At 42.6% G+C, this 27,765-nt stretch overlaps 1 protein-coding gene across 4 annotated transcripts in view; it reads left to right on the plus strand.

Moving 5' to 3' along the window:
* The first annotated feature begins 973 nt into the window (after positions 1-973).
* Positions 974-27,765, plus strand: part of ELMOD1 (ELMO domain containing 1) — a 41,000-nt gene continuing 14,208 nt past the window's right edge. For 2 of the 4 annotated variants that reach the window (XM_051609011.1, XM_051609040.1), the window contains exons 1-5: positions 1,452-1,491; positions 17,500-17,594; positions 25,396-25,541; positions 25,698-25,726; positions 27,246-27,343. In XM_051609011.1, coding sequence (XP_051464971.1) covers positions 17,578-17,594; positions 25,396-25,541; positions 25,698-25,726; positions 27,246-27,343 — 290 coding nt within the window. In that variant the 5' untranslated portion in view covers positions 1,452-1,491; positions 17,500-17,577. Of the gene's footprint in view, positions 1,129-1,451; positions 1,492-1,563; positions 1,642-17,499; positions 17,595-25,395; positions 25,542-25,697; positions 25,727-27,245; positions 27,344-27,765 lie in introns of those variants that run through there. The other 2 variants (XM_051609030.1, XM_051609020.1) reach the window with 2 other exon arrangements.

Here is a 27,765-nt window from a genome sequence, read left to right on the forward strand (position 1 = left end):
CTAGAGCAGTCCCTGACAGGCTCAGGGATGGGGCACAAGTATCTGTGCAGCTGGGGGGGTGATTGGGGGAGGGGGGAGTTTGTTGGCATGTAGAAATTATAAATGCCATTGTAATGCAGGCAACAGGAGGAAGAACTGGTTTTCTAGTTGCAGTGGTGCACGGAATTAAGCTTGAATGCTTAGCTTCAGCATGCAAGATGTGAGGCAAGCAAGAGATGAGGCAGCAAAGCTGCTGTCTGATACCCGTCGTTTAGTGCGTTCCTTTGAGCGTTGGACCTTGGTCGTGGCAGAGGCTGCTGAGACCTGTCCCTACCACTCACTCAGCAGCCTCTGCCACCCAGGTGCATCAGGCATGCTGATGCCAGGAAGCGGAAGAGGGACTACGTAGCTCTAGTCAGGAGCAGCATGAAGTAGCAACCTGCATTGCCTTGAGTGCAAGACACAAACAGCCTTCCCTAAACACTAAATGTTTAACTTGGTGACCCCAGTGTTTTCACTGTATTTCTTGAATGTGAGAATTGATGAAGGGATCAAAATTACAGAAAAATGAGTCAGAAGAAATTAAACCATAGCCCTTTTACAGGCATGCAGAAAGCTATTTTCAGGTTAGGCATAGAAAACAATTGGAAAAAGAGGTTAATGACCGGTTTCAAAGGACATGTAAAATCCAAGACTATTGGACAATGTGAGGATGCCAGTGTGGCCTGACAGCCTGCTTACAGCTTTGAAGGAACATCTGGGCAGATGAGTGCAGCAGTAAGGATGAACAGAAGCAGAGACTGTTTGCCTGTTGGCAGTAGTTACAGTGCTGGGCAACGTGAAATGATTTTGCGGATGCTTCAGACAACAGCCATTATTCTCTTGGAGTAATAAATAGACTGGCATGCCTGTGATGCTGATCAGCAGACTTTAAACTTTGAAGGTAAAAAGCTTTCAGGATATGCCGCTGGGGAGGAAAGGGCGCTCTTCTCCTTGACAGGTGGGTGGGATGGGATATGGAGGCAAGGATGCTGACTCGCTGGATACTACCCTAGCTAGCCGGGACCTTGACGCCTTGAAGATATTCCCCGCTCTCCTGTAGGACCTTCACTCTTCCCATTTGGGTGGACTCCCCTCAAGCGCAGGCAGGTATCGCCTTTCCTCGGCGAGCGTGGAGAGGACGGGAGGGAAAGTCTCGGAAACGCAGCTTCATTCTGGAACAGGGGAAGGTCAGCAGGGGAGGAGAGGCGCATCCCGCGCCGGGGACCGCGGGCAGCCGGAGAGCAGGGAGCCAGCGCGCCTCTTCCCCTCCCTGCGGGCGGGCTCGGGCCCCGCCGCAGCCGCCCCGCGCTGGCCGGTAGGCGGCACCGCCACCCGCCTTCCTCCTCCTCCTCCTCCTCACCTTTGCCGGGTGACCCAGATCGCGGCGGCGGCGCGGGACCCGCCCGGCCGCGGGAGGACGGGCCGGGCCGGGCCGGGCGCCGCGCCCCGGGGATGCAGCGGCGCGGAGCGGTGAGTGCGGGGCGGGGGGCCTGGCGGCGGCCCCGGGGCGCTGAGCGACGGGAGGCGGGGCGGGCACCGCATCGCTGTCCCCCGCCCGGCCGCGGGAGCGAAGTTTTGCCCCTTCGGAATGCGGGACTCTCCCTGGGAAGACCTTGCAGCGTAAGGAAGCTGGGGGGAGGGGGGGGCGCTGGGTGGTTTGCGTCTTTGGTTGTGGGATTTTGGGTTTGTTTTTTTAATCGTGGGGTTTGTTTGTTTGTTTTCACGCCCCCATCCTTTGTAATTCGCGGGGGGACGGCTGGAGGAGGCCGGCGCTGGGCGGCAGCCGGGCTTGCGGTTCCGCGGCTCCGCAGTGAGCTCCGCGCCCTGCGCAAGGGGCCGCCGGCCTGGCTTGCCCCGCCGCGCAGCTGCCCTCGGGTCTGCGCACCTCCGGGACAGCGACGTGTGGACATGATAGTCATTTTTTATTCATTTATGTGTGGTGTCATGGAGCGGTCCTCTTCCCTGCCTCCCCTTCATCCGCCCCCATGGTGGTTCTGTATTGAAGTTACACTAGCTCCTCAGCTAACTCTAGGATTGATGTCTGTAGTCTTTTATGTTTCTCTTTGTCCTCCCCATTTCTTCTTTTCTTACCATGTCCATGAAAATAGTTAAGAGAGTAGCTGAAGTGTATGTCAGAATGGGGGCGGTGGGGGGTGGAGAACAACACCTTTATCCCAATTCAGTCAATTCAACAGTCAGATCACAAGAAGCTGGGTTTTTTTAAGACAAAGGCATTTGAAACATAGGAGCCATTTTAGAAAATGAAATAAATTTATTTTGTGCTTTGCATGTTTTAGTAAATCCAGATTTTCATTCTTCTCTCCCTCCTTTTACTTCACAATCTTAATCCTAAAATGAAGTAGAATGGAAGAAATGGCATCTCTTAAGTCCTGTATCATCCCTACACACTACAGCAAGCTTGCTGTTTGCATTCTGTTTCAAACATTTAATTATACATTTTTAAAGAATGATTTTTTTGTTGTTGTTGTTCTGGTAGATCCTAGAGTAGCTGAAGCAATTGAGTGTGCTTGTGATAAGAACATCCCATCTCCCGAAGATGTGAACAGCAAAAGGTTCATTATGTGCAGTAATTGAGTAGGTGCTGCACGCTTATTTCTATGTAGTATTTTTAGCCAAGTGCAAGTATAGAAGAGGTTTGCAGATTCTTAGGTAAACCTGATTTTTTTCTGACTTTCATTAAAAAATGTGGACCACTGCATTTCCAAACCAAACAGGTGGAATTGCATCTAGAAATATCTTTTTACTTGTTCACTTATTATAATTTGCACATCATCTCAAGTGATATTGCAGCTGAAACTAATGCAGAACCACGTTGCTGTAGCAGTTGACTTACCAAGTCTAACAGATGCTCAGAAACAGAAGGCTGATGATTTTCAGGAGTGAAATCATGTGACAGCATCAGATGCTGTATGTATCACTCTAGACTGAAAACCAGCAGAAAAGACTTCCAGGAAAGCACTCAACAATGGGAAATAGTGTAACAGAAGATATTTGTTAACTTTTCTGCTGATTCACTGATGTATGGTAAAACATGTTCTGCTAGTGTAGAAGCCTACTAGGGCTGAGCAGATAACCAGTGTGTCTGTGAATCCTTTGCCTGCTCAGCATGTGAGACAGGGCTTCACCAGCCACGGAACAGCATCACATCAGCTGCACTGACTCTTGTGGACCCAACATCTTTCTTTTGTTGTGATCAAACATCTTTCTGTCAGTCTTGCCAGGGAATTACAGTCCCTTGAGCTAGGCTATTCTGAGGTGGGAGAACTTCAGGGCTACGTTGCATTAGGTGGTTATTTTGTGATCTATCGTCTCCCTTGAGCAAACAGTCTTGCTGCTGCTTGCAGTGATGGAAGCAGAGAAAATGCTGTTGCAAAAATGCTAGAGTGTGTAGGGCTCTAGACTGCTGCTAGTACTGAAATCATCTTGTATTTTAAAGCTGTCCAGAGAACTTGTGCTTACAGTTAAGCTGTGATCAGTTGTAACCAATGTTAACAAAAATTCTGTTTAGTTGTACAAACAGGGCATAAGTACTGTACAGAGTTAGGCAAGATTTATTTTTCCCAAGGGGTCATTTGAAGTGTTAGCTAAAAATCTCAAGAAGAGCAAGTTTTGGCTGCCTGGAGATCAAATCTTGCTGGATGTAATGCTCTCTGGCTTATGAGACTTTATTATTATTATTTTAATGAACATCTGCTCAGCCTTTTTGGTTGGAAAGCTTGTTTCATTTGACATTCCTTTGAAATCTTTTGCTCAGTGATGTAGGCCAAAAGACTACATGAAATATATTACCCTCCTTGAATGCAAGTATTGAGAAGGAGGAAAGAAGAGTAAACTCCAGGTTAGAATTTGCTGCACTACTGGGAAGGAAGCCAGGTGGTGAGATGCCAATCAGGAAAGAAGGATAATGTGAAAATGAGACTGCTGTAAAGAGATGTGGAGAAGGGTTGCTGTAGTGCAGGGCTGAGGTCGTGGTTAGGCTTAGCATCCATGTAACATGGTGTGAGCTCAGCCATGTAACTAAGCTCGAGTGCTGAGCTGTGCTGCACCACAGGGTTTGCAGAGCCTGAGATGGAAATGCTGCTTGTTCCTGCCAGGCAGTGGAATGAGGAGCCTGGCAGCAGAGGCTGTGGGAGCAGCTTCCTGAGTCACTTCTCAGGGGTACATGGGGCTACATGAGCACTCTTCTTTTTCAAGGCAAAGCAATTGTTTTAGTGGTAAACTGACCTGTTTGACTTTGTCTTGAAGCAAATTATGGATATGTTTACACTAGCAATTTGGCTTGTGTCCAGCTTAAGTATCTGACGCGTTCTCTGGAGACCTTCTCCAGTTGCCTTGTGGTGGTTCAGGTCTCAGAGCAAACTTGATGCTACAAGAGACCTGACCTCTCCCAATGAAACTAAGCTGGGGTCCTGCTCTGGAAGCACTCCCAGTCAGTGAACTGACTCTTGTGTGAAAGATACTGGTTTGTTAAAAGAACCCTGCAGCTGTAGTTGAGTGAGCAGTTCTCATCCACGTTAGCATAAGCTAAATAATGAAGAGCCCCACACCAAATTTGTTAGCTTCAAAGTCTTCTGGCTGGCTGTTCAAGGAGTACTATGTCCCTTTCTCCTGCAAAATGTAAGCAAACGCTTCTCAGCTTTCTGTTGCAGCTGAGATGCCCTTGAAGATAGTTTCCAGCACTTATAGGGGATATAGTACTTTAGTGGAACCAAGTGGTTGGACATGATATTTTTTAGATGTCCCAGCGTGTCTGCAGATCCTCAGACTGAGCATTTCATGCTGGTTCAGCCAGCTACAGTCACAGGTGTACAGAGGAGTCTGGAGAACAGGAGAAATACAAAAGGTGCAAAGACTGGAATTGTAAACAAGTGTAGACTGAGCAGATGAAACTGCAGCTTGTTAGAGCAGATTTAGGAGGTACAGGATACTGTGGTCCTCATGCCTGTGTCTGTAGGAAACTGCATACCTGTGAGTGTTCCCCTCCCTAATGGTATTTTACCTAGAATTACTTCACAGATGTCTTTAGTCTTAATAGACATGTCTACATATAAGTTTTAGTTGAGATGGAGAGTGTGGTTCTAAAACAAATGTCCCAGTTGTCCCAGCTCTTTGTTCTTCACCTTTCTTTATGGACAAGTAGTCTTGGAGCACCTGAGAATACATGGGAGGGTCTGTTTTGAGAGCACACCAACTGCAACCTAGTATTCAGGGTAGAGCTACTCCAGTGACTGTTACCAGTTGTTTTGTTTAAAAATAGTCTTTTCCCATCTCTCCTTGCCCCATCCCCAGCTACATAGTTTCAATTTAAAATGCTTTCCTCAGCAGAACCACTTGTGTTGGTCTGTGCTAAGGCACTGGTGCAGCTATAGCTCCTGTTCTAGGTTTGGGGTTTTTTTTAGGAGTCTTTTATATATCTAAAAAAAAAAAAAAAAAAGTCCCTAGCTTTCATTGTCTTCCAGAAAGTGTCAGATATTAAGACTTTTCCACAGTGTAGCAACAATTTTTTACTGCACTGATAATGTTTGCATAATCAGGTGGGCGCACAGGTGATAGGAACTGGGCACCTTAGTACACAGCAGTTTCCTGTGGCCATGGAAACTGTAACCCTCTTCCATGGCTCTGGCAGGCAGTTGTAACAGCAAGTCTCATATTCCCTCTCCCACCCAGCTTTCACAAAGCCACATCCAAATCAACATTGGCTTGGATGTGTGCCATGAAACAGGTTGTGCCTCTGAAACACTAAGATCAATGTGGGGTTTGTTAAATTTGGGCTTGCTAGGCCTTCATGCTGTCAGTGTTAAAGCAGCCTGAGGAGAACAGATGGAATGAAGGAGCAAAAGAGGTGTTCTTGCTGAACCATTTGTGGAAGGGAGAGGAGACATGATGTTCCCAGAGGAAGAGCACAAATTAAGAAAAGGCCATACAATCTTCTCCAGCTATTTGGTGGGGGTCCACAACAGTATCCCCAAGGATCTGAGATAGACATGTTCTTCTTTGAATCGTGTTTGTCCTCACCACCTAAAGTACAAGTGTTTTGGGTCAGGGCTTGTTGTTTTTATACACCATCTTTGAAATCTTTAGGCACCTATATGTGAAGGAGATGCCCAAGAACTGCAGGATTGGGGTATCCTTTGGAAGCAAAAAAATTATTGGCATTAATTTTTTTATACTGTAGGCTGTTACAGTTGGAGTGGCTTTTCTTCCCAACTCACCCTTATTTATTGCATTGTAGGGTTTATTTAAAACCAAGGGATATTTTCTTCCAGAGGGGGAGTTGAGTCGCGCAGCATGAGCAGGGGAGTGCGCTTGCTCTTCTGCATCTTGAACGTGCAGTTAACATCACATGCAAACCAGGCAATTCAGGACTAGATCTAAGCATTAAAGGTGAGATTGTGGTCACCATTCAGTCAAAAAATCAATCAAGTAATCAACAATAAAAAAACACCACTGAAATCAACCAACCCATTAAATCTGTAGAAAACGTGGATCTGCACATTGTGTTGTATCAGACAGGTTACCATCTCAAGGTATGTCTGCTGCCAGTGCTCTGGAAACTTGTATTACTTATTTTCTTTTATAATTTTTTGTAACTATCACTTTACACTTACGGGGTAAAGGGTAGGACTGAAAAAAAACGTATGCTCCACTAATCTAAGTAGAAAGAGATGCTGAAAGAAGACAACATTTGTGTTGCATTGTGTTAAGAATAGGTTCATTATGGCAATGCTGCCAGTCACCCTGTCCTAGTTCATATTCTTCCTGGCTCTATTTGTTCTTCTTCTAATGGTGTTGCAGTAACATTTTTCTAATGGTCTTTGTCTCTCTCTTCTTCCCACATTTTCTTCTCCCCCCTTTCCAAACTTCTGATATAAAATCTCTGCCACCATCTTTTCCTATCTGAGATGCGGCACCTAAAAGAACGCAGAGACCAGGTAGGACCAAGCAAGAAGTGGCAGAGGGAAGGAGAGCAGCATGGTACCTCACCCTTCCTTTGCCACTTTTTCCTTACTTGGTTGTAAAAGGGCATCTTGTGCAATTACCACAGAGGATGGTTCCTGGGTCATGCCTGAAAGTTTCTTTCATCAGTCTTGCTTACCAGTTCGTATACCTTTATTGACCTTCAAACTTTTCTTTCCATCTTTTAACTTTTGCAGATTTTCATCATGTTTTCCTTCTGAGTTATCTTGTTAGAGGGGTGTTTTTGTTACTGTATCCCTCCTTGCTGTGAATGTCCCTGACAGCAAACTCCTCTTAGCTCACTTTCTCCACTACTCTTTGTGAATGGAAACTAAACTTTGGTAAGAATCTTGTGAATCTTCAAGATGAAGAGTCAGCTGGTGGCTGCAGGTACAAGTCCTGTCTGAACAGACTTGGGAAGATGCCCCTGAAAGACTTTTGCTGTGTTTTGGTTTTGTTGTTTGTTTTTTTTACCATATTACCATCCAAACTTTTCCCTAAAGAAAGCCTTAGGCCTTTTTCAACCAAAGCATGGAGTCTGCACTATTTATTGCAGCAACTTAGGAAAATTTTATGGTTTCTATGGATAAATAGGTTCTTTCTTCCACTTCTCACCCCAGACATTGGTAAAACCAGAGCACTCTACCCTGCACATGTTCTTCTGGGCAGCAAGCACATAACCAGAACTTGCAGCAAGGTCATGTACTTGGAGCTGTCCTGATTTCCTACCCCTTGGGATGCACAGTATGTCACTGAGCAGCAAGCAGGAGAAGAAATACTAGGCCATGAAGTTTGCAAAAAAACTGCAGTGGGATTTTCAGTTCCCTTGACTGCAGAGTGTGTTGCTCATTTATTGTGGTCCCTCTGTAGACTGCAGGACTTCAGGCAGCTAACAGCTGGTGCATATTGCTTCCTATAAGATGCTCATTTTCATAAATGTGGTGCTTCATGACATCATTATTCTTGAGCCCTGTTTTAGGGAACAGTGCATCTGTAAAATTGCAGAAAGAGATGCAGAAACTCATGTACCCTACTCTTATGTGTCTGTCTTGGCAAGCTCCTTGGAAAAGTTGCTGCTTGCATGCCAAAGTAATGTGGATGCAGTGATGGTAAAACTGAGCACCACATGAGACAAATTTCTATTAGATCAGTATGAATTGTTATCTGACCTTCAGCAGGTTTTCAGCTACATCAATTGCTTTAGGCTCCTTTAGCCTGAAAGAACAGTCTAGCCTATGTCCTATCCCAGCTGGGTCCTTGTGATTTATTTTTTTTTGTGTACATCAGTTAACAAAATAAATATGAAAGTCCTTAGTTCTACATGGTTTCAAGGTGATAGTTGGTAATGAGGTTGTATTGATCTGATGACTGAATTAACTCTACCTGATCCAAGCAAATATAACAGATGTTGGAAGAGCAGGGGAAAGGTTACAGCAAGCATCTCTGGTGTAATTCTACTGACATGGCAGAGCTGCTTGTGACTGATTGATAGGATGATGTTTCTTCCCATAAACTGCTGTGTGTTGGGATTTGGTAGGGCTCTAAGGCAAATCTAGACTTGAATTAATTTTGGTGGCAAGTGAATACTTAATCTTTGCCTTTTGCCTTGTACCATCTTCTAATCTAGACAATGGAGGTGGAAATCAAAAAGGGAAAGGAAAAGAGCATCAGTCATTCACTTTTGGAAATAGCCATTAGGGTTTTTTTCCATGGAGCTTCTGCAGGAATAAGTCTGGGAGCTAACCCTGCAGCATAATTGGATTGTATGCATCCAGTCTCATAGATTTATTCCAAACTTGAAGGAATGTTGCTGCAAAGTGTGATGTTTTATTTAGAACGGGCTTCCTGGCAGTACAAGCTGTTGTAGGGTATCTGGAAACAGAGCAAGTAGGCCAAAATACTGCGCTGCAAACCTTGTGCGCACACGTGAGCCCCCCAGATGCTGCTGCTGCTCTCCTGGGTGTACTCATTGGGGTCAAGGGGAACTTCATGAGAAGCAGTTAAAAATTATGCCTTTCTCTTATACATGAAGAGAGGAAAAAGTTACTGTGGGTTGAAGGCTACTTGCAAGCAGGAAACGTCTGTTTTAGCTGATATATCAGCTACTTGGGCCTCTTCTGGGAAAAGTACACTTTCCTCAATAAGTTTCCATCCTTATTAAGGATGGAAATATTACAGACAGAGATAACACTTGGATAGCAGAAGAAAGGGGAAGAATCACCTCCCTTGACCTGCTGGCCACACTTCTTTTGATGCAGCCCAGGACACAGGTGGTTTTCTGGACTGCAAGCACACATTGCTGGCTCATGTTGAGCTTCTCATTGACCAAGACTGCCAAATCCTTTTCTTCAGAGCTGTCCTCAATCCCTTCATGACCCAACCAGTATTTATGCTTGGGATTGCCATGACCCAGGGGAAGGACCTTGCAGTTGGCTTTTTTGAGCTTCATGTGGTTTGCATGGGCCCGCTTTGCAAGCCTGTCAAGGTCCCTCTGGTTTAATAGTACTATGGGGTGTAGAAAGCGCTCTCTCTGCTTTTTAAATTTATATTTGGTTGTAGAAATACAATATATCCAGTCAAATCTTCACGGGTCACTTTTAAGTGACTTAATACAATTTTATTTTTTTTCCCTAACATCTTTCAACATTGTAATAGAGCAGAGCTAACAGAAATTGGTAAAAGTAGATTACCACAGTTCTGCACGCAAAATATGTCTTCATACGTGTCTCCTTTGAATGTTGGTGATTTCATTTGCTTTAAAAAGTCAGGTGCAGAGCAATAACCCTTTTATTTTAAAGGACAGACATTAACATTGAACTGTGGAGATGCTTCTACAATGCTGAGTTTTGGGTTAATGTTACCTGCAGAAACTGTGAATTGCCACTGGGCAAAAATCTTCCGAGGGATCGCAGGGGGTAACATTAAATGGATGGTGTTAAAAGTCACTTGCCCTATAAGATTTGGCAAGTAAGTTTTCTTGAAGCCAGATGCATCCCTACCTGACAGCCTGTTAGTCATTGCATGACCCTTTGGCTGCCTCCTTGTTTCTGCTTATACTTGTGAGATTATTTGCCCCTTTAAAGATGTAGTAATGGACTGAAGTGAAGCACGAAGTTAGGACTACAGAATCGGAGACTTTCAAAGCACTGTTCTGTGGTTTGGGGGAAGAAGGTTTTTTACCACTCCTTTCTCTCCAGTCTTGTCGTGATTTTAAGCTTTTATTTGGGGCTTTTTTTTTAATTATTACTGCTTAACTGTGTTTTGTGTGCTAATGCTCACAGGTTCTTTTAGCCAGACTAAAATTCTGACTTCTTATCTAGCCTTTACCTCACACTTGTAATGAAATACAGAAGAATAAAATGTCAATGTGTGATGGAGATGATGAGAGGAAAAAAATCTTATTACCTGTGACAGTGTGACTGAAGTCAAGTCTTGCTTATTAAGCTTCATCAATCAAGTGTGGCATTTTTTTTCAAGACTTACTTCTAAAGAATGCTTGAAGCTGAATACAGCCTCATCTCAGGCACACAGAAATGAAAAATCTGTTCTGAGGTGGGAAACTGAGCTCACACAAAACAGGCATCTGCTGTTGGTCTTTAAGGTGGGTCCTGCCAGTGGCTGTATCTGTTGGTGTTGGGCAAAGCCACTTCTGAGCCAACTAAAAGTGGTTTTGAACTTCATGGAGTTGGGGTTTAAGGTGACTTGTTCATGAGAGCCTTTTCAGCAATGGAGCCATTTCTCAGGAAATGTTCTGAGTTGGAGAGGTCTATGCACTCTTCCTGCTGTAATATTCAAAGACCTATAAATGCCTGCACTGCAGCTGAGATGGTCAAAGATCCTCTGTTTTTACTGGGTTTTTAATCATCAAATCATAGAATGGTTTGAGTAGGAAGTGACTTTAAAGATCACTTAGTTCTAACTCCCCTGCATGGGTAGGGACACCTCCCACTAGATCAGGTTGCTCAGAGCCACATCTAATCTGCCCTCAGAGCCACATCTAATCTGCCCTCAGAGCCACATCTAACCTGCCCTTGAATGCTACCAGGGATGGGGTTTCTGCAGCTTCCCTGAGCAACCTGTTCCATTGTCTCACCACTCTCACACTGAAGAATTCCTTCCTAATGCCTAACCTACATCTCCCATCTTCCAGTTTTAATCCATTACCCCTTGTCCTCTCACTACAAGCCCTAGTAAAAAGTTCCATCCCAGCCTCCCTGTAACATTTTTAAGTGACTTTTATTCCCTCTTTGGAGATGAAAACAATTTGGAAGGTGCAAGCACATATATGTCTATTGAAATTGTCTGATAAACAATACTTGCTGAGAATTAGTATAGTTTGACCAAACTGGGGTCCTAGAGTCTTTTGGGGTTTATTTTTATTTGGGGGTTTTGTGTGTTATATTGATACTGGCAGGGCTCTTGTAGGCTCTTATTCTTGAATTATAGGTCCCTTAAAATTAGTTATTTAAGGTCAAATTGAGTATTTTTGGGTGGGAGTGGTGGGGAGAGATGAGGTAGAAGTAGTAAATTTGTTCCATCCTCAAGCTGAGCTTGTTTAATGGGAAACACTGCAAATTGCACAGGATTTTAGTGAGAGGCTCTAATCAAACAGCAAGGACTTGGGCACTCTGGTTGTGTATAGTACTTGGATATAACTAGGGATGTCTGAGATCTACCCATAACAGTGACTGTGGGGGAAGCAAAGAATCAAAGGCTGGAAGGGACCACAGAGGGTGGAGCCCAGCCTCCTGCTCACAGCAGGGTCAGCTCTGAGGTCAAGTTTTTTGGGGCTCCATTCAGCTAGGGCTTGAAACCTCAAACAATGGAGACTGCACAACCTCTCTGGGCAACCTGTGCCACTGTCCTCCTGGGGAAAAATGTTAGCCTTATATCCAGGCTGAACCTCTGCTGTTTAAATTTATGCCTGTTCTTTTTCACCTTCCTGCCCTGCACTTCAGTGAAGAGTTTATCTGTCTCCACTTTATTGGTATCTTTTGTGTATCACTGAGGCCCAAAACGAGACAGTGTCTGAATGTGACTCAAAGAGTGCTGAGTAGAAGAAGGTAATCCCTTCCCTCAGTCTGCTTGCTGACTCTGCTTGTGTTCAAGCAGCCCAAGATTGCTGTTGTCTGTCTTTTCATACTGCTGGCTTGTGGCCAGCTTGTTATTTACCAGGACCTCGATGGACAGTTTATAACATGTATCAGCTATTCTTCCTATTTCTATTTCTAGTCATGGCAGATTGGTGTCCAGGATAAAGATACGTTAACATGCTCATCAGTAAAAAAAAAAAAGTCATATACAGTAGCATAACACTTGGCTTAACATATGACATATGGCTTAAAATTGTTGTCCCTAATAAATAAATATACATAGGCTTTTGAGGTAAATGAGGGATAGGTGGCAACCTAGGACACTAACATAAAGGAAAGTTGCAACCTGAAATCATCATCATTAGTGGCATTCAACTCAAAAGAATGTACTTTGAAACTGTAACAACTAAAACTTAAAGTAAATGAATGTATTGTTTTCTCTATGTGCTCAAGATGACTGATGCAATTACTGTCTTCTATTTCAAACATATATCTCTTTTTTTTTTTTTTTGTGAGGAGTTAAGTTTGGATCAACCATAATGTAATGGTCTACATAAACAAAGTGCTATATTCAGCCTACTCATCTTGATGGTTCTTATGGTTTGTCTCTTCAGCACAGCTATTCTTTCTTTATAATTAGAATATAAACCACCTAAGAACATTTGCAATATGCCAGGTGAGTCATTAAGTTTGCAAGACAAACATTGTGAAAGAAACCAGAAAACCTTAGTTATATAATTTACTTTGCAAACATGGTGATATATATCAAATAACACAACTTTTTCCCTCAGATGTATCTGCAGCTTTCTTGAAGGCAAAAAAAAAAAGCAAACCCTTAGCTTCAGATGAAGAGGTGACTTTTAAAGATTACTCTTGACTTCTTTCAGTGTGTGACAACTGTCGACCTTTCAGATTGATGCATGTTTTCTATACTTCTTGAAAGATCATAGAGTCACAAGAATTCAAGTACGTAATGCTTACTTAAGGAAAGTTTAATTTACATTTTGAGGTATATCTTGCAATAGTTTTGCTGTTTGTATGGTTGTAGTAATACTGCTTCTCTTCCAAGAAAAGTTGCAGCTACCTTTTGGAGGGGAGCCTCTTGTCTGGTTTAAGATGAACTAGATGAAGCAATTGGCAATGAATAGGTACGTGGGTGTGTTGTGGGCTGGAGGAGAAGGTTGATTTGTGGAAGTGGTGTGGCATGGGATAAAAATCAACATGCTGAGGAACTTGAGCATATGGGAGATCCAAACCGTGTCCTTGTTTCATCATCCTCAATCTAGAGCCTTAGAACTTGAGTCTCTCAATGCCAAAGAGCAGACTTTAAACATTCAGCCAAGAGGTTTTCAGTGGTGGATCTGTGTTGTTTGTGTAAGCTGCTCCTAGGGGATTAATGAAAGATAAATAACAAAGTCAAACCTACTTGTCTTTAGACTTACTCCAGCTGCATGATTTAAAATTAGACAAGGCTGAAAAGCTGCCTGCAAAATTGGAAGAGGGGAAGTATCTCCTCGGTGAAAAAAATGTGTGTGTAGTTTAAAGCTGGAACATTTTCTTAGGCTGTAGAAAAAAACACTGCTGCAGGTTGATGTGAGTGACACCATGTAAAGGCTCTGAGTGGTGGGAAGGTGCTGTGGCTAAAAGGCTGCTCCCTGCTGGGCACCTGCTGGCTCTGGTGTCCTGCTGTGAGTCTGGTACTTTCTGACTCAAGGGGTATTTTGGAAGTGCAGGAAGTTGAGTCTTCAGAAACTTTAGTCTCCCCTAATCCATGACTGCTGTCAACTTCTCAGCTAAATGGTATAGTTCTTTCAACAAGCCCACAAACATTCATTACCCTGGTTCTGTCACTTGTAGAAAATTGTTTCTCCTGCATTTTCTTTTCCCACAAGTGGACCTTAAAAGCCTTCCTGATCTGTAAACATCCAACTTGCTAGGATAACTCTCCTTAAGAAAACAGGAGGACATAAATCAAGTGCCTCTCCCTGACCATAAATGTGTCTCTCTTCCTAAGCACACCTAATGGCAATATACTGAAACTTTTCAAGCAAACCCTGAAGTGGTGTAAATGTCATCCAAAGCTATAGCTACTCTTCTTGTTCCCTAAGATGCTGTAACAGCTTTACTGGAAGTTAAATAGAGTGCTAGTTTATTTTGTATGGGATTTTGGTTTGATTTGTTTCACTTAAAATAAATTTATTTAATTTTGAGAGAGAAAGAAGTTGACAGAAATTAGGTCTTGTGGTTCTACAGGTTTATGAATAGTTGAACTTAGCAGCAAATTGTGGTCAAAATCTTTTAAAAGAGTTTAAACACTATATTCTTCACAGGAAATCTTTACTGAACTCCTCTGGAGGATCACTTATGGACGTATATGCCCGTCAGTCCTACTTGTTTAAGGATGACTGTAAATTCTCATCTTCTGATTTGGCTTCCCAGTCTAGCCTGGATGTCAATAGCTTAATGCTGTGTGTGTGCCCACAGAGGTGAAATGTTGCAAGAATCACAGAGCATGGTGTTAATTTCAGTCCCTGTGCTTAGCAAATGATAGCCTGTCTGCCAGACAGTGGCATAGACTCTCTGCACTTTTGTGTGGTGGAAGTCTTGCCTCTAAGTCTTGAAAACCTTCATGGTAGAGTCAAGTGGAACTTGATTGCTTTTTGCTCCAGTGAAGGATACTGCTTCTGAGGCCTTAGCCTTTCTGTTAACTTGGTTATGGGCTGGGTCTGTGCTGTAGGGGACTAGCTGTTGAAGCCTGCAGGCTGAACTGTTTCTCTCCAAGCTGGAGGGCTTTGATGTTGACTTCTGAGGCATCAGGACTTCAGCTGTAAAGTTCTTTGTGTTGACTTCCCCGCCCACCCCCTTTTAATTAAAGGGGAGAGAGCAAGGACAATTAGTCTCGTAATTCCAAGGGTGGGCTTTATAGAGATCCAAAATTGTTGCTTTTAAGCACTTGTCATGTTTCTTTAGTCAATTATGATTTTTCTTTGCAACCAGCAACCTTTCTTTGAGTTTAGCTTTCTCAGTGGAAAGCAGGGGGTTATGAACAGCAATGTTGTCTTCTTAAAATATAAGTTCTGAAAAAGTCTGATGATTAACGAGCATTCAAAATTAATTTAAAATTGGCTGTAACTGGTAGCTGTTATTGAAGGCAAAGTATCTTGAAGCTCCTACAATACTACACTTGGATGAGCCAATTCTGGAGTTCAGGCAAGGGGAGCTTCTCTCCCTTTAAAGCAGTCATAAAGAAGCAGCATCATTTTCAGCAAGGACTTTGATGGGAATCAAGAAGGAGCTGACCTCAGAGGCTGAGGCCAGCACACACTTTTAGAGGGGATTGATTTGACAGCTCCTGGCACTTCTGGCATGTTCCTTACACTGCTGCCCTTATGGGTCAAATACTGTGGTGAAGCTCCCTTTGTTGAAGTTGATGCTAAAAAGCTGAGACTCAGCTGTGAGAATCTTTCACGAACTGTATCGTTTAAACAGCAAACTATTAGACTGGAGAAGGGGAACAGGTTATATGCCCTCCAGTTTTACCTGTGCTCCCTGTGCTTGCTGTGATCAAAGATCTATCAAAAGCTGTAGCAGGAAGTGTTAGGAGCCTGCCTACTCTGTTCAATAATGAAGCAGAGTTTAATGTTAGCCCTTGCAAGCAGGTGTCACTGCAGCCAGCACCAATTGCAGCTGTATTCGGGGGACAGCAATATGATTCAGCCAATCAAAAACAGTATAAATGAACAAACCTTTTGCAGTCCAGATATATAATATTTTTAGCAAGCTGTATGTGATGTAATCCAACAAGACAGATTAATTTTTCTAAACTTCTCTTCCCATCAGCAAACAACAGGATAATGTAAAACTTGCAGGTTATTGAGGGAAAGAATGAGACCAAGGTAGGGTAGGAAGATTTTTATCCCCCCAGTGCTGGTAGGTCCTGCAAAAAAAATAGATTTGAGGTTCTCTAGATTTATAAACTTGTGACAGAAGAGGCCAGATTTTGAAGGCCTTCAGCTGCTTTACAGCATGCTGCATTCAGTGCTAGTGAAAAATGGGGTCTTAAATGATTAACCATCCAGCTTTTGTTCAAGTGCAGTTTGTACTAGTACAGAGCTTGAAAGTCATAGAATCATAGAATGGTTTGTGTTGGAAGGGACCTTAAAGATCATCTAGTTCCAAGTCCCCTGCATGGGCAGGGACACCTCCCACTAGACCAGGTTGCTCCAAGGCCCATCCAACCTGGCTTTGAACACTTCCAGGGAGGGGGCAGCCACAACTTCCCTGGGAAACCTGTTCTAGTGTCTTACCACCCTCACGATGAAGAGTTTCTTCCTAATGTCTCACCTAAATCACCCCTCCTCAAGTTTAAAGCCATTACCCCTCATCCTGTCACTACATGCACCTGTAAAAAGCCCCTCCCCAGCTTTCCTGTAGGCCCCCTTCAGGTACTGGAAAGCAGCTGTTAGGTCTCCCCAGTTTTCTCCAGGCTTTAGATGTGGTCTTGTTCCTTTTAAGTCTTGCAGTAAACTGTCCCAATAACAAGCATGTAAGAGTACTGTTTTCTGACAACAAGTAAAGATGTTTTATATCCATTTACAGGATATGAAGTACAGTAATCTGAGTAGTCTGCATCTCTTAGGTATCATATGTACATGAATACTCCACTTTAGAAACTTGAATTAAAGATGTGGTGACTGGGGAGTGTCTATAATATGTGGACAGGGTAATATTTATGATGTTTCTTCCCGAATCCTTCCTGTTCCTCCACTCCACTGGAACTAAATGGTAATAATAATAAAAACTAACTGTAGGCCATCAGATCTCAGAGCAGATAGGTAACTTGATTAACTATCTATTTTAAGACCTCATATGTATCATTTAATAAAGTTGGTCACCAGAATGTTGTTTACTTGACCTCTACAGCGATCGAATTAGATGGGAACCCACTAGTAGCTCTTTGCTTATGTACTACTTGTACCCAAGGTCTCAAAGTGCTGTTGGGAATTCTGGGGAACAGAGGGCTTTTAACGAGAGTGAGCCCAGTGTCTCTTGAAACTGCCACTTGGAAGCTGCTGTGAACTAGACAGGAGTTTTAAGAATGCAAGAAGTTATTTGAAACTATAAATTTTTCTTCAAGTTTTCTCACTTAATTTTGTGGTCTTACTCAAATTTTTTACTTTTCTGAAATGAGACATGGATAGTATAGTCTGATTAAAGTGGGTGCTGAGGCTGGAGTGTGAACAAATTATGACCTGTCATTTTGTTTTTCTTGACATGTCTTCTAATTGAGATTTCTTAACATCTTTCACGTGTATTTCCATAGATGTTTGTTTCAAAAGCAATTTAGAAAACTAAGTACCACTTATTTTTCTCTATTGGTAAATAAATCTCAATTCCATTTCTACAGCACTGATATCACCTGCAAGGAAGAGATCATCAGAGATCAATAGATTACGGCTCCAGCAACATAAACCAAACTGTCACCATGAAACACTTCCTGAGGTAACTGTTCTGTATTTTTTCAAAAGTGGTAAATTATTCTAATTATTTCTGTGCTGCAGTTAGTGTTCTAGCTGCTACCAGGAGTACGGAAGGTGTGAACTAGTTTATACTAGATTGCTTTATGTTCACCTAGATTTCACTATTTAATTAAAGCACTTTTAATTTAAAATTTTCTTTCTTTATAAAAGCAAAGAATGTGGGAACTGCCTTATGGGACTGGAGCAGGGATGTATCAAATCAGTAATGTCTGATATATCGGGGGAAATGGGAGAAACAGTAAAATAAACCAGTATTTTTCAAGCACTGTTCTTTTTCTTTCCCATTCATGTCTGCTGTCTGGATTTTTGGAGTATTACTTGTGAAAGCAGAAAAGGGGAGATTCTCAGTAAAGGTGTGCAAAAGTTTTTGAAGCCAGTTGTGCTCAATTTGGGGAAAAATGTCTATTACTTGCTCCTGTGTGACTTGGAGTTGTTTGTCTATAACCCAGTGGTAGTATGGACAACCTGCAGACACCAGTTGTAGGTCCAGAAAGCCCATGTTGTCTTTGTTCTGTGGTCAGTGGAGAGCTTAGCACTCCTAGAAGCTAATACAGAGCAAGAGCTTAACTTGTGTATAAACCAAATAAATCATATTCTGTCTGGTTGGGGAAAACCTTTTCCAGAGAGCTGAAACATATGCTTTTGTATAGAGCATCTGTCACTATGTTTCCCTCTCTTTTTAGATTGTTTGACAGTAAAGAATCTTATACACTGCATCTTATCACCATTGCCTCTAGGCTGATCATCTGTAATGATTTTTGCTGCCAAGTCAGCCTTGGCTTAAGCATTTCTGTGGAGTGTTTGGGTCAGTTTCCTCAGGTATCTTCAGCCAGCTGCAAAAGGAGTGTGTAAGCAGGACATACACAGGGGAAAAGTATAAAGCAGTTATTTATTTGCTAAGACCCACAAAAGACAGCTAAGATGTAATCAGCCATTAGGCTAAGCATTAGTGTGCTCACCACCTTCATAGGCACCAGTCAGGAGAGGGAGGATTGACCCCTGCAGCTCTGTGACACTGATCCTGGATGGTCCCAAGTCTTCCACCAACTCCAGTGACCTGATGGTTAACAACTAGCCTGGCTAATGTCCCTATGGTGCTTTTTCCCATTACAGTTTTCTAATGTCCCATTGTTAGAGCCTTCTTTCTTGTTTTCTGCTAATGGTTTCCTTCTCAGCAGTCCTGCCTCTAGAGTTTTTACCTTTTTTTCTTATGTACAGACTTGCTCAGCAGCCTGGTGCAAGGTCACAGATTGGTGCCATGTGGAATCTGGGCCATGAATCTTGCATAAATGGGACTCTACCATCTCGTGGGTGGAGTGGGAGCCTTCAGCTGGGGCTACAGAAAGTGTTGCAGCTTGCTCCCTTAATGGCCTGGTATCTTTTGAGCATAATGTAATTTTCTTCCCTCCCAGTGGTGAAGCTGAGCTGCTGACAACTTCTGAGCTGCCAGCTCTTCCTTGACTGCAATAAACACTTTGTTTCTCCCTTTAAAATGCCTGTTCTGCCCTCCTTTGGCTGTCCTGACCCCTCGGTGTTTTTTATCATGTTGGAGAAATTGTGCTGTTTTCAATATTTAGATTCCTGAGGCTGTCATGAAGAAACTACCTCCTGCTTCTTTTTGTAGTATTTCTAAAATCAGTGAATCCTTAAAGTTTTGAGAAATCTTGATGGTGTTAGCTTCTCTTCAGTAGCCAAGGTAGATCTTCTGAAAAGAAGATAGCACCGTCTAGGACTTTGTGATGCTATATCCAATATTCTAAATGCTGAACAAAAACTTGGATTAAGGGATGGGGGGAATACAGAGCACCTCAAATAGGAAAACAGTGTGGAAGCAGGAAAGCTATTCTGTCTATTTATCTGCATTTTCTTATGTTAATCCTTTGACATGCATTGGTGTGAGTACTATGTTGCTAATATTTTGTAAATATAGAAGAAATATGGGGACACTAAGAAACAAATTGGGGTCATCCTCCAAGAAAAGCTCTTACTAGGGTTAGTTCTGTTGTATGTGTTGTGGTTGCAGGTTTGTGTGATAGGGAATATAGCAGTAAGGTTTGGAGCTTCAGGGAGATCTGTATGGAAGACAAGGAAGCCTTCTAGCTTGGAAATCAGGTGGAAAATAAACAAGTTAACATATATTGTGTCCCTTGGGGTTTGTGTGTTACCAGTAGCAGCAGCAACCCAGGAGCTTGCTGAAGACATCCTTAACTGTTTGTGAAGATGAAATGCAGGGCTGAATGTGGTGTACTGATGGCAGGGACTGCTCAGTGGCACAGTGTTTTCCTTGTTGCTCAGCGTGGAGCAGAGACAGGAGTAGCTGATGCTGATGCCATAGATTCTTTGTTGCTCTAATATGAATTATTCCTAAAGTCTGAAATACTACTTATTAAATAATAAAATTGTTTCTCAGTGAAATACTTAATTTTTCAGTGCTTTCTTTTTTGGTAAAGGAGTTTTGAGGACCCTGTGAGTGACACTTCCACTTTGACTGTAATTTATCTTAAATATCTGAAATAATAACAACTTGCAGAACCAACTGTCACAGATACTGAAGTTGGTTGGTTGTTTTTTTTCAATAAATACTACAAACTTGACACCTTCTCTTGATCTACTGTAAGCACTAGCACATTTTAAGCATAAGTTCTGTATTACTGGAGTCTCACCAGATAAAATGAAAATCAAGTCAGCAAAATGCAGGAACAGGGAAAGTGTGGAAAGCTGCTGTTAAAAACTACTCCTATGTCTTCCTTAGTTGCCACGGTGACTTGCTTTTGTGTCTAAATGGAAAGACAAGGTGGATTTCAGTTGTCAAGTCTCCAAAGGCACAGAATGAAAAAAAAATTACTGTGTTTTAAAGGAGCTGATAGCAGGTTTGCCTATGGCAGAAGCAGTGATTGGTACGTTACTTCTTGGTTGACCTTGTATACAAACTGTAAGTTATACAAATAAACTGAGATAGTCAAGTTAATTAGCTCCTAACAGGGTAGTATCACTTGCTTACCTATGTGGACAGTTTGTCATCCATAACTAACTTGTGTGTCCTTGCCTTCTTAAGCTGTAATCAGAATTCTCAGGAATTAAATGTTGATGTGTGGTGCTTTCTTTTCTGAGCTGAATGTGTTCTTCAGGAAAAATAGTTGTGTAAGAGTCTTTCCTATGCATAGGACCTAAAACAGGATACACAGAAAAGAAAATTATGTGCAAGTAGACAGTGACTTTTGTTTCATTCTTTTACACTAGTGTGTTTGGAGGAAGGGTTCGTTGTGCTTTGGTTTTTGCTTGCTTCCCTTCACACACCCCCAATTTTAAATCCAGTCTCTAGCATTGAGTATATAGTTGAAATTTACATCTTGCCCAAAGTATTTGTTCTGTGTTTACTAGCTCTGAAAATACGAAGGTTCTGAAATTACCAGGGGGAGGCAACATGTTCCTTCTATTTTATTAGTTTCCAAAAAGTTGTGCAGTAATTTATCTCTACTTCCCTTCCTGTCAGTGAAATACTCTGTAGCATTACACGTATATCTTGCTGTTTAGGCAAACGTAGCTCACACAGGAAAGAGTGTCTCAGAAATAATAAGACAACTTTGCTTGATTTCACTCTTGCCTGTTTATCATGGGGAAGGCTGGCTAGGGTCAGTCACATTAATTAAAAAGCCAGAATTCATGAAAATGTGATGTTGTGCTGTCATTGGAGAGAGATGTAAATTGTAATATCCATCTTGTTTGCCATTCCCCACCACACTGACCCCCTTCACTTGAGCTAGTTGAGGGCAAACCTTGAGACCCCTTGTTGAGAACCACTTCTGTCCTTCCCTTTGCAATGTCTGAGTGTGAAACAACATGCTTGGTTCTTCCTGCTTCTTGCTGGCCTGTGCTTGTTTACCCCAGGCAGAGCAGCATGTGCTATGGAGAGCAGAAGTGCTGTGAATGCAGCAGCAGTGCTCTTATTTGTGCTCTTTTTGGTTCTAAATTTATGTCTTGCAAAGATTCTAGCAATTGTAGAACCGTTTTCTTCATTCACTGGAAGTGCATAGTGGCTAAAATAAAACTTGTCTTATTTAATGACTAGTGTGCTTTTATTACAGGACTTCTGCAAGCAAGAATTCCCTTTTATAAAGAGCAAGCCCTTGAAACCAAACTTGTTACTTTTTATGCCGTCCGTCCATGTTACAAACAGAAGATTTCATCTCTTGTAAGCTTGAGATGGCCGAGTAGTAGAAAATCGAAGGTATCCACAAAAGCTGACTTCCTTCAATTAGCTACCTAGTCAAAACTAGTGTTTGTCTGCTTCATTAATAATAGCTGCTAAGTATATTTTAGTGAATCACAGATGTAGTGTTTGTCTGCTGTGGTGACATTTTTTTAGTAGCTGAGTTTTTATCAGCTAATGTTTGTGGGAACTATGGCCAAAGCAAAACTTCAGCTGGGAAAGTGGTTGTGACCATGGAAGATCACAGCTCTATCCCTTTTAGAGTTCTTTTCCTTTGATTTGCAAATCTGTCATTGAGCCTAAAGGCAGCAATATGTAATTCAAATGCACCTAACGACTTTCTGCCCCCCTTTCTGCCCCCCTTTCTGCCCCCCTTTCTGCCCCCCTTTCTGCCCCCCTTTCTGCCCCCCTTTCTGCCCCCCTTTCTGCCCCCCTTTCTGCCCCCCTTTCTGCCCCCCTTTCTGCCCCCCTTTCTGCCCCCCTTTCTGCCCCCCTTTCTGCCCCCCTGGATCTCCATCACACACTACAGTAAGAAACAAGGTTTTAAGTAATGAAATGCTTGTGACGTTTCAGCCCTGGAGGCAATTAAGTATAGGCATGAACTTTCTAAAAGGAGGTAGGATTTTCTTGGGAGCTACCTTGCTCATCAGAAGGAAATCTTCTCACTTGAGCTGTTAACATGAAACTAAGTGAGTCTTTCCTCCCTTCTTTCCATGTAAGTAAGCTCTCTAAGTATTGAGTTGCTCTAATAGAGACCTAACCTTTGGAAACAGAGCAGGCCAAAAGAAAGCAAGTTTGACTTTACTACAAATATATGATGAAAACCCAGAACTCTGTTTTACTAGACTCCACCTTCCAGTTTGGCATTAATCTCTTGTGTTCATTTCTCTGAACCTTCAGCAGGTGTAGAGCTGAGCTGTGCTGAGGAGGCTGAGGGGTGGCTGTAGGTTGTGTTTGGATGCTTCAGGGATGGTGGACGAGTCAGGTCTGTGAAGGCTGATATAAAATGTCAACAGGAAAACCAAAATACCCAGTTTTAGCCTGTGGGTTTTTTCAAGTTGCAGTTAAAGGTTGCAGTTGAGGGCATTAGTAGTGACTTTATGTAAGATTGACTCTTTAACTGGCTGCGCTTCTGACTACTGGAAACAATGGCTGCTTGGCTGATTATGGACTTGCCTCCTGCTAACTGGTCTTGTTCTTAATGCTGAAGATGATCCCCTCCTGCAAAGTCTGTACAGACTCCTCACAGTGGTGGTTACTGGCACATCTTGGGAGGGGGGGAATGATACCCAAATATTTCAGTGTCAGCATCTGAAACATTTTTGTTTGTCTAAAATTTGCTTCCAGCGTGGGAGCAATTCCCCATGCTTTAAGTTTCACTCTGTATCTAGAATAGAGGCTTCCTGTTGCATAAAGACAAGGGAGTTGCCTGTGTGCAGGCATTTGGGAGTGTTAAGTGAATTAACTAAAAGTGTGAAGATAAAGTGGATGCTTTTAAAGCATGCTAAATACTTGTGTGAATGCTCTCTATTTAGACATAAAATGAGTTTAGTTCCTTTAGCTTAATCGTCCTTCAAAGGGGATTAAGCTGAAGTGAACATAAAGCAGATTAAACTCCCATGTGGACATTGACATGAGTTAACTTATCTTCCCTTTCCTGAGTGTCCTTCTACACCATGGCTTTCTGGATGTTTTAAGAAGTGATGGAGCTCTTCAAGCTTTATTAAAGCTATAGTTGATTTGAGTATCTGGAATTCAGTATTTCAGAATAACCAGTGCACTACAATGAAAAGGATAACAGAGTCTTCCAACAAATAACTCTTGAAAGCAGCAGCAGCATGTGGAGGAGGAGATGAATGGGATGAATAAGCATACACACAGGCTTAGAACATAATGAACCAAATTATTTTTGACCATTTAATGGCAAGATAGCATATCAAAGCTTTATTGATGTTGTCCCATAACATAAGCACAGAATATAATCACAGAGAGGTCAAGGTTGGAGTTCATCTAGTCCATCCCCCTCTTCTCTCACAGGGCCAGCTAAAGCCAGTTGCCCAGGGCTGTGTCCAGATGCCTGTGTTCCTGTTCTCAGATCTTTGTAGTTTGCCTTTTCTGAGATGTGCTCATGAACCCAAGGACCATGCATGGATCCTGCTCCACCTCAAGTTCTGGTACACCCCCATGGCAGGATCTGTGTCTTCATAGCTGTAGAAATGAGAAAGCTAAATTTTATCCATACAAGTTACAGCCTATGAAATCTGTTTTTGGGGCAAGTTACATAATTGTGGGAGAAGTATGTGGGCTTTGGTAGTAGCTGCAAATGCTCATAAACTTTAAAATAGGGTATTTCTCATGTACACAGCCTTTTTAGGCTTTCAGAGGATCACAGGGTAGTTTGGGCTGGGAGGGACCTCAGCAGGCCTGTGGTCCAACCTCCTGCTCGCAGAAGGTCAGCTCTGAGGTCAGACCAGGATGTTCAGGGCTTCTTTCAGTCAGGGCTTAAAAAACTCTTGAGGAAGGAGACTGGACAGCCACTCTGAGCAGTCTGTGCCACTGCCTGGCTGTCCTCATGGGGGAAAAAAACAACTTCTTATATATCCAGGATGAGCCTCATATATTTCAGCTTATGACTGTTGTGTCTTGTCTTTCTGCCCTGCACCACTGTGAAAAGCCCAGCTCTGTTTCCTTCATGATCTTCCCCCAGGCACCAGGGGCTGCTGTAAGGTGTTCCTGAAGCCATCTGTGCTTCAGGCTGAACAAGCCTGGCTCTCCCAGCCTCTCCTGGCAGGGTCTGTGTTCCAGCTCTACAATCTCAGGGGCTTCCACTGACATCCATCCAGCTTGCTAAAGTCTGTCTCATATTGCTGGGGCTCAACACTGGATGTAGTATCTAAATAAAGGCTTTCTTGGCTTACTGTCAACTCTGTACTTTGAGAAATTGTGCAGCATCAGTGCTGTATGAAAGCTGATCTTGGCAAGAAGTGGCAGTCCTCGGGACAGATTCTGAAACACCTTTTTTCCTGAAAGGGGGGGAGTTTTATTTTCCTTAATTGTCCCTCTTCACCCTTAGGGACCTGGCATGAGTGTTCTGTATTTGTCAGGATAAGCAGTCACTCTGCTTGGAGCAGCTGGATGCAGAGGCAAAGCTGAGCCAGAGCATAGTGGCTCACTGAATCCAGCAGCCATGACAACAGGGTGATCTGTGCTCCCTTCTCATGTTGTCCTGTTGCCCCAAAGCATTGGTATGGACTATACAACCTTTCTTTTGAGGGGACAAATACTTTTCTAGAAACCTTTTTGAGAATTCCAGAGTTGACTTGTTCTATGCTTCCAGTTCTGGTGTTTTGTGCGTGGGTGTTTTGTTGGCTGGGACTGAAAAGCAAGATTTAACACTTCCTGGGATAAACATTTGCTGTGTGAATGCTGGTTTTGCTTTTAAGGTGCCCTTAGGCAATGGGAATTTCGGGTGAGGAAGTACCTTCTGTTTGGGTGGTGACCTTCTTGTAACAAGTCCTGCTCAAGTCTTATTTCAGGCTTCTTCTTTCACCAGGATGTTTGTCCAGGTATGCCTGTACTTCTACTGCAAATGTTTGTGGCGCTGCCTGAAATTCCTGGTCAGGAAACTAACAGGTCGATGCGAATTGCAAAGGATCTGTTACAACACCAAACCTGGAGCTGCCAGAACTATGAAAATAGGTAACTGCAAAAGACTTAGTTCTGCATGCCTTTGTACCTTTCTGCATGTGCTAAAAGTAGTATGACTGCATTGTTACAAATAAGTAAATTGTTAAATGGGTCCAATATAAACTTACCTTTTCTGACATGATGCTTTCAAATACTGTTCTCTTTCAGAGGCATCACTGAAAGGTTCAAAAAGTAAGGTGAGTGACAGGTTCCATCATTCATTTTTTCTGTTGCATCCTGTGCAGTTGGTTTGTTCAGTCTACTGTTTGCTCACCCCCAAAAATTGCTTTACTGTTATGATTTTACATCAAAAGCATCTTCTACTGAAGATGGTTTTGTGTCCACAATAGCAGGTGATCTTGCAAAGTCAGGGACAGTGTCCCATGCCCCAAGGACAGATACACTGTGGCACTGATGGAATGAAGGGCAGACAACAGGCCATGGTGGAGATGAGGAGGGTGATGTGTTGTAATGTAGGGTTTCTTTGATTCCTCATCCTGTCTTAGAATTTCTGTAATCTGCAGTCAGTCAATTACACTCTTTATACCTCAGGCTTTTTGTCTGGAAAGCAGGGAGAAAAGAGTCTGAAGGCAGCAGTACCTAGTTAGCCAAGACAACTCTGCTCTCTGCTTTCCTTTTAAATATGTTAATGGAGAAGAGCCTCTGTCACTTCATCCTTTCCCTGTAGCACTGGCTGTGCTAAACTAAATTATTCTCACAAAGCATGTACATTTGTGTACATGTTGAATAGCATCATTCCACTTCTCATTTCTATTTGGCATGAGAATCATTGGTGTTGAAAAGCTTACCTCAGCATTAGCAAAAATGATGTCTTTAGGGACTTTTTGTGAGGACATGTAGTGATAGGACAAGGGGAAATGGCTTTTAACTGGAAGAGGGTAGACTTAGGTTAGACATTAGGAAGAAATTCTTCACTCTGAGGGTGGTAAGACACTGGAACAGGTTACCCAGGGAAGTTGTGGATGCCTCATCCCTGGAGGTGTTCAAGACCAGGTTGGTTGAGGCTTTGAGCAACCTGTTCTAGTGTGAGGTGTCTCTGCCCATGCAGGGGGTTGGAACTAGATGATCTTTAAGGTCCCTTCCAACACAAACCATTCTATGATTCTATGTCACATAGCTCATGGTTCTGCATCGTGCTTCCAAATGTCCTTCACAAACAGAAAGGCAGAATCTTATTTAAAAGTCCACACCAAAGCAATTGTGTTATTTTGAGAAAAAGCACTGGGAAGTTCATCCTCTTAATTTTTTGGATGTTGATATTTGAATACTGAACTTCAAGGAGCATTACAAAATGCAGTGTCATGCAAGAGAAAGAGAACAATTGTTATTGTGTGTTAGACAAGGGGGTCTCAAATGAAGGCTGGCAACTCTAGTGTAATTAGGTAGGTGGGTGGTCTGAAACTGCTTCTTGATCAAAGGCCTCAGTGCAGATCATCTCTATTGGCAGCTGCCACAGAAATGTGATGGACTGACTGCAAGGGCATGGCAAAGCAATTGCAGTTCTTACAGGGCTAGAACTCTGAATCTAGTCAGTGGGGTTACATAAACTGGAAAGGTGTGTATCTATATATGTGTATTGGGCTGGGTCTTCTGGGTACTTGATCTGGAAGCTTTTGGGTGTCAAATTACCATTGATAACTTCTATTGAGTAATAGCTTCCATAAGAATTAATATCTGTTTAAAACCTCTTTCTAGCGGCTGCAGACTTCAGTAAGTGTTCACCCTGATGCTATTGAAAAAACCATAGATGACATCATGGAGCTGAAAAGGATAAATCCAGATATAAATCCACAGTAAGTTCACTGTTTCCTTACAAAACAAATGGGAATTATTGATTTCTTTAGTGCCTAGGTCCACAGAGAACTGGTTCTCTATAGCTATTGTGGCACACAATTTGAAGATGAATTCTGTCTCTCGGCATAAAACTCCAACTTAAGCTTTGTTGTCAAAAAGCTGATAGAAAAATGAATTATTTTTTATGGTGACTGTAATAGGCAAGTCCTGAGTCTCTTTATCCAGCTGCTTCCTGAGTCATGCTGTCTTAGTTTATTGTCGATGCATTGATTTATGGGGGCCACCATTAATACCACCAAGGCAGGTGGCCCTGGCAGTGACAGTGATGGCTTATTAGCAGTGATGGCTTTTGTGTAGGGAAGAAATTATCCTGTTGTAACTGATATAAACTGTGTACTGGTTTACATTTTTAAATTGCCTT

Source organism: Apus apus, chromosome 1 (assembly GCF_020740795.1).
Source record: "Apus apus isolate bApuApu2 chromosome 1, bApuApu2.pri.cur, whole genome shotgun sequence".
NCBI classification, from domain to species: domain Eukaryota; kingdom Metazoa; phylum Chordata; class Aves; order Apodiformes; family Apodidae; genus Apus; species Apus apus.